This window comes from Capra hircus, chromosome 2 (assembly GCF_001704415.2).
Source record: "Capra hircus breed San Clemente chromosome 2, ASM170441v1, whole genome shotgun sequence".
Classification (NCBI taxonomy): domain Eukaryota; kingdom Metazoa; phylum Chordata; class Mammalia; order Artiodactyla; family Bovidae; genus Capra; species Capra hircus.
The window spans coordinates 130,522,967-130,535,207 of record NC_030809.1 but is presented as its reverse complement, the minus strand read 5'-3'; the positions used below and the strand labels follow the sequence as shown (position 1 = coordinate 130,535,207).

Here is a 12,241-nt window from a genome sequence, read left to right as displayed (position 1 = left end):
CTCGCCCCGGCTCGCCCCGGCCCGCCCCCCCGCCCGCCCCGCCCCGGCCCGCCCCCGCCCCCGGCCGCCCCCGGCTCGCCCCCGGCCCGCCCCCACCGCCCGCCCCCCCCCCGGCTCGCCCCCGGCTCGCCCCGGCCCCGGCCCACCCCCCGCCCCCACCCCGCCCCCGGCCCGCCCGCCCCGGCCCCGCCCCCCCTCCTTTCTCTCTCAGTCCGTTTCCTCAGCAGTTGTTCTCTCCCTACCCCTCAGCGCGGCGCAGTGGAAAAGGCCTGCTCTGGGCCTCTCTAGCCCTCTGGAGGACTTGCCGTCTGTTTCTGGACGCTTCCGGCGGCAGTAGGCGGGCCTGGCGTGAAGAGCCGCGCCGAGGGGGCTGCTCAGTCAGCGCGGATTTAGCTCCGGTGTTTTGGCAATGGGGCTGCAGGAGTTGTGCAGACTCATGTCGAGGTGAGTAAGCGAGCGGCTAAGGACAGCCTCGTCAGTTGCGCTTGCCGGGATGAAAAAGGTTGGGAGTGGGGACTGTCTGGCCTTGAAGTTTCTCGTCGCCTTTGGAGACGGCTGCTCTCAGACCCGACTCGCGCGGATCATCCCTCTACCCACCTCCTCCGAGTGTCGCCTTACTCCTTCTAGCACCATCCTCTCAGCATCGCCTTCGTTTTTCTGCCTCTCTGACTCTTAGGCAGCCTTGACCCCCGTTCCTTTCCTTCTTTAGTTGAGTAAGTTTGGGGACACGCAGAGTTTCAACTTGGAGGAATTCTGTGGCATTTTTGGTGCTGGTAACAAACATTCGTGCTTTGCTAGGTGTCTTTGTGCTCGTGGTGTGACTATTGTCACATGATTCCAGCGTTGGTATAGGTGTCTGAAACTTTGAGCCGTGTGTTGCGCACACACAGCTTGCCTTGTGGAATATGTGTGCAAACGTTTAACTTTTGAAAGTTCTCCTCAATGCCGCTTGAGCTCAGCTGAGAAAATCTGGTAGCTGTCACTGTAGGCAGGCAGTTAGGGTGCAGCAGTCCTGAGACCATTTGCCTGCACCCCCCCGTGCATTAAAAGGTAGCAGATGGGACCGCTTGAAGGGAGAACCATTAATTTGGCCTGACGGCTGAAATTTCTGGGGTTTTAAACCTTGGCTTTTTGCCTTGGGGAAAAGAGATGGGAGTGGTTTTTTGATTTAAGGATAGTTGAAATGGCAACCCACTCCAGTATCCTTGCCTTGAAAATTCCATGGATGAGGGGCCTGGGAGGCTATAGTCCATGGAGTCGCAAAGAGTCGGATACGACTGAGCGGCTTCACTTCACTTTTAGGGCTTCAGAGGGGGCTTCCCAGGCGGCGCTAGTGGTCAGAAACCCACCTGCTTGTGCAGGAGACAGAAGAGACCACGGGTTCGATCCCTGGGTGGGGAAGAACCCCTGGAGGAGGAAATGGCAACCCACTCCAGTGTTCTTGCCTGGAGAATCCCATGGACAGAGAAGACTGGCGGGTTGTAGTCCATAGGGTCGCAAAGAGTCGGACCCGACTAAAGCGACTTCGCATGCACAGCTTTAGAGCGATGTGTCTTGTCTTAACATTGTATCCGTGGGCCTGGGGCTTCCCATGTGCCGCTATTGGTAAAGAACCCGCCTGCCAGTGCAGGAGACATAAGAGAAGTGAGTTTGATCCCTGGGTCTGGAAGATACTCTGGAGGAGGGGATGGCAACCCACTCCAGTATTCTTGCCTGGAGAATCTCATGGGCAGAGGAGCCTGATGGGCTGATAGTCCGCAAGGTAGCAAAAAGTTGGACACGACTGAAGGGACAGCATGAATGCACGCTGAGGACCTGGTGTTCAGTATTTGGGAGGTGGGGGGGCGGATAGAAGAGTTGCTTTTGTTCTCTCTTTGTGGTTATTTTTTAAAAAATTTATTTACTTGTTTATTTTTATACCTTGAAATTAGTTGTTCCTGTGGCTCTAACTAGCTCACAGAGAGACTTGGCAGATATAAAGAAAATAATCACTGCTGCTGCTTTTTTGAAGCTGTGAACAAATACCAGATTGTTTGAGAAACAAATTGGGAAGGCATATTTGTTAACAAAATTAAATGACTTGGGAAAGACTTTGTTATTGCCAGAGTTCAGGTTGGCTTTGTTCCTCCCAGTATTGCAAGGTGCACTAATTAGGCAAATCCTGGATCCGTTTGGGGGTTTTGCTCAGAGATGCATTTTCCAGGGGTAGGTCTGGTGTGGGTATTACCCTAGCAAAGCAGAGAATGGAGGCCAGTATCATCCAGTCTATCACAATGTAGTCTACAAATATACTAAGTAACAGGGTGCCACAGTTTTCTGAGAGGAAGTAGGGTCTCTGTGCTGTGGCTGACATTGTTGTCCAGTCCTTGAAGTCCAGCTACCCTTGGCTTTTCGGCCAGTGTCTTGCTTTCCTAGTACCACTGTCCATTATTTATCTTGCCCTGGTGCCAATACAGCCCTTGGAATTTGTCGTCATTATTCCCCAATAAAGTACCTCTCTCTGAAGATAACTCTCAGGTTTGTATGACTAACCCTAATTTATCCTGAGCTCCAGTACTATTCACAAACACCTGAATGTCTTCTTTGCACCTCAAATGTACATTTGGACGTAACTGCAACCCTTGTTCCACCTCTGCACTTTCAACTTCTTAGTACTGTCCATCCTTTTACATTCCTAACTTCTCCCACATGCTCAATCCTTATCTCTTCCTGCTCATATGAATTTGAACCCTCTTCTCATGTTCATTTTGTGGAAACTTGATTTATCTCTTGTTGTTCAGTCGCCAAGCTGTGTCCGGCTTTTTGTGACCGCATGGACTGCAGCTCTTCAGACTTCACTGTCCTTCACCATCTCCCCGAGTTTACTCAGACTCATATCCATTGAGTTGGTGATGCCATCCAACCATCTAATCCTCTGTTGTCCCCTTTTCCTTCTGCCTTCAGTCTTTCCCAGCATCAGATCTTTTCCAGTGAGTCAGCTCTTGAATCAGGTGGCCAAAGTATTGGAGTCTCAGCTTCAGCATCAGTCCTTCCAGTAAATATTCAGGACTGATTTCCTTGAGGGTGGACTGGTTTGATCTTGCAGTCAAAGGGACTCTCAAGAGTCTTCTCCAGCACTACAGATCAAAAGCATCAATTCTTTGGCACTCAGCCTTCTTTATGATACAACTCACATCCATACGTGACTGCTGATTTATCTCTTATCTCTTTGCAAGTTGAATAGTTTCTGCACATGGCTGTCGTGTTAATCTTGTGAAAGTTTACTTCAGTGCCATCCATTTCTCTGCTCAGAAGCTTTTAGAGGTGTCCTCTTAGCTATGGCGACCTCCTTCAAAAGATCCCGTGCATGCACTGTTACAGTCACTGTCCCCAACCCTGCAGCAGGCCGCTACCACCGACCCACGCCTCCGCTGGAGACTCCTGGACACTCTCGGGTACCGAGGTCCAGCCCCGGTGGATCCAGGGTGATTCGAAGGTGGGGGGACGGAGTCGGCGTCTTTGGAAAAATACATATTTAGTCACAGATATAGAGAGATTAGAAATGGATAGTGTACTAGGAAGATCAGTGGAGAAAAGGAGGCTGAATAACTTGGGTTACGTGAAATAGCATCCATGCTCCAGATGGGAATTCAGCCAGAAAAAACCGGAGCAAGAAAGAAGCGACATGGGGGAATCAGTCTTTCTGGAAACTGATCCGATTTCTTTATTTTTGGGTTTGCTTATATACCTTTTGTTACACATAGGGATGAATACAGAGTCACGTGGGGGTCAGCAGTCCTGACCTTTATCAAAATCAGGTGCTTCACATAAATGTATATATAAAAAGGGTCTTAGGGATATTACATCATCTTCTGGCCAGGAGTGAGACCTGCTGACATTTTATGATCCTTTCTTTCTGATAACCAAAAAACTTATTTCTTCCAAGGGTGTTTTTTCTTAAACCAGGCACCACCCTCCAAATAAAGTTACATTCCTATAGGGTGAGGGTGTAGTGAGTTACAATCAAGAAAGGAATTTATTTAACCCAAGGTTAACATGATTAGTCTTAAAGGTTAATACTTATTTCTCCTATATGCTTAAAGGTTAATACTTATTTCTCCTATATGTTAGTTATATTCATTATAAGGGTAGGGAATATGGAAATTTAGCAGCAAATATCAGCCCCATAAATGAAAATCCTTTCACCAGTGCTCCCCTTAAAATCTATTTAGTCTTAAGATATGATAAAGTTACATTCTTACATAGCAAGGACACAATGTTTTATAACAAAGTACAGTGATCTATTACAAAAGAGAAAATCCATTAACTCAAAAAGTCTAGTATCACTAACATCAAAAACTACTATATTTCCTTTGCTATATTCCAAATACATTGATTAGTATATTCCCAGGTGTCCAAGGATATGGAGGCCTGGCGGCAATCATTGACTCAACAAGAAGAAAAGGTCCTATGCTAATTAAGACTCTCAAAATACTCCAAAACTCTCTGTGCTGTTTACAGTTGAGAGGTAGTAAACAATCATGTGCCTAGAGGCAGCAGTATGGATAATCCTGTCACACAAGCTAGTCTGTCAGCAGAGAGGTTTGACCTGAGACATCCTTGTCCCACCCAGAGCAGGGAATTAGCAGCAATTATTGACACAAACAAATGAAGAACCCTTCACCAATATAATTCCTAACCAACTATACTAACAATTTCTAACTCCCCAAAAGAATTTGCCTTTAGTAAGTCTAAAACATCTCGTGCCTCTCAGGTTGGGAGGCTGTAAACAATCACATGTGGCCGGACAAACCTATACAGGTGGGCTAGATAACCTTCAGAGGAGTCGGCAAGCTGAAACACTCTTGTCACGCCCAAGAATTTTTATTGCCTTGGAGCTGCACGTTTACTCCTTCTCCGAGAGAAACAGTTATGGGGGAGAGCCCCCCGTAAAGTCAGAGGTGTAGGTGAGAGCATAAAACAGACTCTGGCTTTGGGGTTAGATGCTCGGGAACAGGGGGTTTCCTGAGGCTTGATCACGCCTTTGCGTATGCCAAGCCTCCTTCCTCATGACCTTTGCCACGGGCGGAATTCCTCACGCTGGCCCCCGGCACTCGGGCAAGTCTGGGTCAGTCTCATGTGGGGTCACTGCCCCTTTCTTCTGGGTCCTGGTGCACGAAAGGTTCTGTTTGTGCCCTCCAACAGTCTTTTTCCCAGTCCTGCGTAAGTTCTGGCGGCTCTATGGTGGGGTTAATGGCAAGAGTGAACGTTGACATTTTAGAAATCAGTGAACTAAAATGGACTGGAATGGGTGTATTTAACTCAGATGACCATTATATCTACTACTGTGGGCAAGAATCCCTTAGAAGAAATGGAGTAGCCATCATGGTCAACAAAAGAGTCGAAATGCAGTACCTGGGTGCAATCTCAGAAACGACAGAATGATCTCTGTTCGTTTCCAAGGCAAACCATTCAATATCACGGTAATCCAAGTCTATACCCCAACCAGTAATGCTGAAGAAGCTGAAGTTGAACGGTTCTATGAAGACCTACAAGACCTTTTAGAACTAACACTCCCAAAAGATATCCTTTTCATTATAGGGGACTGGAATGCAAAAGTAGGAAGTCAAGAAACACCTGGAGTAACAGGCAAATTTGGCCTTGGAGTACAGAATGAAGCAGGGCAAAGGGTAGTAGAGTTTTGCCAAGAAAATTCACTGGTCATAGCAAACACCCTCTTCCAACAGCACAAGAGAAGACTCTACACATGGACATCTCTAGATGGTCAATACTGAAATCAGATTGATTATATTCTTTGCAGCCAAAGATGGAGGAGCTCTATACAGTCAGCAAAAACAAGACCAGGAGCTGACTGTGGCTCAGATCATGAACTCTTTATTGCAAAATTCAGACTTAAATTGAAGAAAATAGGGAAAACCACTAGACCATTCAAGTATGACCTAAATCAAGTCCCTTACGATTATACAGTGGAAGTGGGAAATAGATTTGAGGGATTAGATCTGGTAGACAGAGTGCCTGATGAAACACGGATGGAGGTTCGTGACATTGTACAGGAGACAGGGATCAAGAACATCCTCAAGAAAAAGAAATGCAAAGAAAGCAAAATGGCTGTCTGAGGAGGCCTTACAAATAGCCGTGAAAAGAAGAGAAGTAAAAAGCGAAAGAGAAAAGGAAAGATACCCATTTGAATGCAGAGTTCCAAAGAATAGCTAGGAGAGATAAGAAAGCCTTTCTCAGATATCAGTACAAAGAAGTAGATGAAAACAATAGAATGGGAAAGACTAACGATCTCTTCATGAAAATTAGGGATATCCAGCGAACATTTCATGCAAAGATAGGCTCAATAAAGGACAGAAATGTTATGGACCTAACAGAAGAAGAAGATATTGAGAAGAGGTGGCAAGAATACACAGAAGAACTAAAGAAAAAAAGATCTTCATGACCCAGATAATCATGATGGTATGATCACTCACTTAGAGCCAGACATCCTGGAATGTGAAGTCAAGTGGGCATTAGGAAGCATCACTATGAACAAAGCTAGTGGAGGTGATGGCATTCCAGTTGAGCTGTTTCAAATCCTGAAAGATGATGCTGTGAAAGTGCTGCACTCAATATGCCAGCAAATTTGGAAGAGTCAACAGTGGCCACGGGACTGGAATAGGTCAGTTTTCATTCCAGTCCCAAAGAAAGGCAATGCCAACGAATGCTCAAACTACTGCACAAGTCCACCCATCTCACACAGTAGTAAAGTAATGCTCAAAATTCTCCAAGCCAGAGTTCAACAGGACGTGAACCGTGAACTCCCAGATGTTCAAGCTGGATTTAGAAAAGGCAGAGGAACCAGAGATCAAATTGCCAACATCTGTTGGATTATCGAAAAAGCAAGAGAGTTCCAGAAAAATATCTACTTCTGCTTTATTGATTATGCCAAAGCCTTTAACTGTGTGGGTCACCACAAACTGGAAAATTCTTTAAGAGATGGAAATACCAGGCCTCCTGACCTGCCTCCTGAGAAATCCGTATGCAGGTCAGGAAGCAACAGTTAGAACTGGACATGGAACAAAAGACTAGTTCCAAATAGGAAAAAGAGTACGTCAAGGCTGTATATTGTCACCCTGCTAATTTAACTTATATGCAGAGTATATCATGCGAAATACCAGGCTGCATGAAGCACAAGCTGGAATCAAGATTGCCGGGAGAATTATCAATAACCTCAGATATGCTAATCACACCACTGTTATGGTAGAAAGTGAAGAACAAAGAGTCCTTTGATGAAAGGGAAAGAGAAGGGTGAAAAAGTTGGCTTAAAACTCAACATTCAGAAAATGAAGATCATGGCATCTGGTCCCATTACTTCATGGCAGATAGATGGGGAAACAGTGGAAACAGTGACACACTTTATTTTTTGGGGGCTCCAAAATCACTGCAGATGGTGACTGCAGGCATGAAATTAAAAGATGCTTGCTCCTTGGAAGAAAAGCTATGGCCGACCTAGACAGTACATAAAAAAGGAAAGACATTACTTTGCCAACAAAGGTCTGTCTAGTCAAAGCTATGGTTTTTCCAGTAGTCATGTATGGATGTGAGAGTTGGGCTATAGAAAAAACCTGAGTACCGAAGAATTGATGCTTTTGAACTGTGGTGTTGGAGAAGACTCTTGAGAGTCCCTTGGACTGCAACCAGTCCAATCTAAAAGAAATCAGTCCTGAATATTCATTGGAAGGACTGATGCTGAAGCTGAAACTTCAATACTTTGACTACCTGATGGGAAGAACTGACTCATTGGAAAAGACCCTGATGCTGGGAAAGATTGAAGGTGGGAGGAGAAGGGATGACAGGAGATGAGATGGTTGGATGGCATCACCGTCTCAATGGACATGAGTTTGAGTAAACTCTGGGAGTTGGTGATGGACATGGAGGCCTGGTGTGCTACAGTCCATGTGGTTGCAAAGAGTCGGACATGACTGAGCAACTGAACTGAGCTTAGCTATGGAATTAAAGAAAAACTTCCCAGCCTCGGTTTCAACAATTTGGCCCCAGTTTACCTCATGAATTCAGTGGTACTTACTGTTCTGTTAACAGCTCCTGGGAGATAGTATTCTAGGCACTTCTCTTATCCTGTGGCCAAACTAGACTACTTGTTCTTATTGTTCTTACTTCAGGTCCTTGAAATCCAGGGGGATCAGATGAAAAACAGATATTTAAACAGAAGTAATATTTATCAGCTCTGATAAGTGTCTTAAAGGAAAAGAAAACCAGGTTTAGAAGGAAGTGGGAGATCAGGGAGCCTCTTGAAAGAGATTGATCTCTTTTAAGTTGTTAGTAACACTCATTCCCTTTGTCTCCTCTGTGGTTTGCTGAACGGTGTTCTTTTGGTTTGCTTCTTGGTCTACTTCTCTTTACTTCTATGTAGTTGTTTTTAAAGACTCAATACTTGATTCAGTTTTGTTTTTCCTGTGCTGAAAGTGAGAGTGTTAGTCACTCAGTCATGTCGGACTCCTGGAGTTTGCTCAAACTCATGTCTATCGAGTTGGTGATGCCATCCAACCATCTCATCCTCTGTCGTCCCCTTCTCCTCCTGCCCTCAATCTTTCCCAGCATCAGGGAGATAACTTTTCCAGTGAGTCAGCTTTTTGAATCAGGTGGCCAAAGTATTGGAGCTTCAACATCAGTCCTTCCAATGAAGGAAGGACTCCATGGATAGCTCCTTTCTGTTCAAAGAATCACAAACTCATATGCAGATGCTCAGATGGGAGCATTGAGTGGTGCTGGCTGGTGGCAGCAGTGGGGATGAGCAGGGAACTGGTGAGCAATCGAGGGGGCTTCCCTGGTGGCTCAGTAGTAAGGAATCTGCCTGCCAGTGCAGGAGACTTGGGTTCGATCCTGGGTTGGGAAGATCCCCTGGGGAAATCTCTTGGACAGAGGAGCCTGGTGGGCTACAGTCCATGGGGCTGCAAAGAGTCAGACGTGACTTAGCGACTGATTAACAAGTGAGCAATAAAGAGCCCTCTGTCTCAAGGAGGCAGCTTTTCCACCTTGGGCATTGTTTCCATTGTGAAACTTAGGCCCAGTGTTTCCATAACTATTAATATTTCTGGAGAGACTGGAAAACCCCATTGTAAGTGAAATCTCTTGATGATTTTTAAAATCTTCATCATTTTAAAATCCTGCTAACCATACAACACATTTGTCGGCACAGGCCACCTTCAGGCCACCGTTGTCAGCTGCAACTTTCTAATTTATTCCCCATAGAGAACTGAGAGGTTTGTATGCCTCAGTGATTGTTTATGCATGTGACTTGTTGACAAGTCTTTAGCTAACTTTTCTTTCAAACTCCAGGCTCTTCTCCACTCACTGTTGAATATTTTTACTTATACCATTACAAATTCAAGAAATTAAAAATGGAATTCATATTTCATTCTACAAACTAGCTGGTTTCCTTTCCAACCTTTTCAGTACCTATTTCTCCTGATTCTCCTGGCTTGAAATCTTGGGGTCATTTTGGCATAATTCTCTTTATTTTCCATTGAGTTTTTACTTGATAATAACTCCATAAATCATGCTTTTGTTTCCACAATTGCTTTTCATCAGTTCATGTCTGAATTACTTGGCCTTGGACTTGATCTTCTATTCTATTCATATTCTACTTTGCCTATTTGTGCTGTAATAATCTTCATTAAGCACTATTTTTGTTATATCATCATCTTAAACAGGTTCACTGAAAGTTAATTTTGTAAGCCCATGTGTGTGTGTGTGTGTGTGTGTGTGTGTGTGTGTGTGTTTTGATAATCAAAAATTCCCTAAATGGTAAGGTTCTCATTCTTCTTAGTTGTTTTTAACCTTAGCATGTATCAGGATTACCTGGAGGGTTTGTTAAACATAGATTTCTGAGCTTTACCGCACAGTGTCTGATTCAGTAGGTGTGGATGGGATCAAGTATTTGCATTTCTACATGTTCCCAGGTAAGCTGATGATGTAGGCCCAGAGACCACTTTTGGAACAACTGCTGCTAGCAGCAGAGTTGACCATGATGTGAAGGAAGTAAGCCTTATAAAGTGAATTAGTAAATTAGCAGTAGCTGGGATGTGCATGCCTCTTCCTTCTTCCAGATGGCACTCTGGGAGCCAATAGGAAGGAATATGAATATCATAAATTCAGAATTACTTGGAGACTCTGAACATGCAGATACATTTTTGAGTTATAAAAGTTAATACCAGTTTAAAAATAATAATTGAGTATAAATTGGAATATATAGAAGTAATAGATTGTATAGAATCTGGCAGGGAACTTAGTTGTACTTAAGTTTGTTTTCTATTTGCTTTATAGTAATTGGTGCAGAGATTTTTTGACCTGTAAGTGTGATACATAGTGGTTTGAACTGATGTTTTATAGTTTTACATTAACTTTCTTCAAATGAAATAAAATTTTTTTGAGCTTCATTGATTTATTCACCTTTTCCCCTTTAGTGTGGACTTGAATTTTCACTTCTGGAATGGTGGAACAAATTTGGGGTAGTTTCTTTAAAAAATTTTTTTAAATTGGAATATAGTTGCTTTACAATGTTGTGTTAGTTTCTGCTATACAGCAAAGTACATCATTTATACATACACATATATCTACTCTTTTTTAGATTTCCTTCCCATGTAGGTCACCACAGATCATTGAGTAGAGTTCCCTGTCTAAATAGTAGGTTCTCATTAATTATCTATTTTATATATAGTAGTGTATATGTCAGTCCCAGTCTCTGAATTTGTTCCCCTATCTCTGCTGTAACCATAATGTTCTTGCATCTGTGACTCTATTTCTGTTTTGTCAATAAGTTCATCACAGCTATTCTGGGGGACTTCCCTGTGGTCTAGTGGCTAAGACTCCTTTGTTCCCAATCAAACCTAGGATCAAACTCCTGGGTTTGATCCCTAATCAGGAAACTAGCTCCCACATACCTCAACTAAGAACCGGCACAGCCAAATAAGTATTAAAAAAATAAAAATAAAAAGGAGTTCAGTGTTATTCCGGATCTAAAGAAATTAGCACTTAACTTTTTTGATACTTAATTTTTCTTTCTGGAAGTTTTTAAGTTGAAATAAATTTTAGAAATGATGCTTTAGGGTAAGTATAATTCAGATTTTAAAAGTCTGTATGAAATTTATTTTAGCAATGCTCCTAAATAAGCTAGAATCTGTCACTTCAGATTAATTTTTATTAAGTATTGATTTTAATGATAACTTGTCTGCACTTTGGAATCATATAGGAGGAGCTTCAAGCAAAATACGTGCCCTATTTTGTTATGTTAGGGCACACAATATGTCTGTATCCTTCCATAGTTTTCAGAATGTCCTATGCTTGGGATCACAATATATAGCCTTTTCAGATTGAGTGCTTTTGCTTCAGTTCAGTACAGTTCAGTTCAGTCGCTCAGTCTTGTCTGACTCTTTGCGACCCTATGAATTGCAGCACGCCAGGCCTCCCTGTCCATCACCAACTCCTGGAGTTCACTCAGATTCACATCCATCAAGTCAAGAGATGCCATCCAGCCATCTTATCCTCTGTCGTCCCCTTCTCCTCCTGCCCTCAATCCCTCCCAGCATCAGAGTCTTTTCCAGTGAGTCAACTCTTCGCATGAGGTGGCCAAAGTACTGGAGTTTCAGCTTTAGCATCATTCCTTCCAAAGAACTCCCAGGGTTGATCTCCTTTAGAATGGACTGGTTGAATCTCCTTGCAGTCCAAGGGACTCTCAAGAGTCTTCTCCAACACCACACTTCAAAAGCATCAATTCTTCGCAGTGTGCTTTTAAGGTTCCTCTCTGTTTTTTTTTTTCCCCCCCCAATGGAGTAGTGTTTCTTTTTATTGCTGAGTAGTATTTCATTGTATATATATGCCATAGTTTGTTTATCCATTCAGCTATTGAGGAACCTCTTGGTTACACCCACATTTTGGCTAATATGAATAAAGCTATCATCAACATTTACGTGTAGGTGGACATAAGTTTTCAGCTTATTTGGATAAATACCAAGGAGTGCAATAGCTGGGTCATATGATAAGAGTATGTTTAGTTTTTAAAGAAACTACCAAAATTTCTTTGAAAATGGCTGTATTGTTTTGTGTTCATACCACAAGGAATGAATTAAACTTAAAAAATATTTTTTTTTTTGTTCTAGTAACTGTTCAAAGAAGCTAAAGCAAACAAAAGGGAATGTAGTATTTATACACTGAAACATGACTATCCACGTTACTGTGTTCA

General features: G+C 43.3%; 1 protein-coding gene across 1 annotated transcript in view; it reads left to right on the top strand.

Moving 5' to 3' along the window:
- The window catches only part of HIBCH (3-hydroxyisobutyryl-CoA hydrolase), a 112,316-nt gene continuing 100,279 nt past the window's right edge, over positions 205-12,241 (top strand). Inside the window, exon 1 of the mRNA XM_005675847.3 lies at positions 205-444. Coding sequence (XP_005675904.1) covers positions 410-444 — 35 coding nt within the window. The 5' untranslated portion in view covers positions 205-409. The remainder of the gene's footprint in view (positions 445-12,241) is intronic.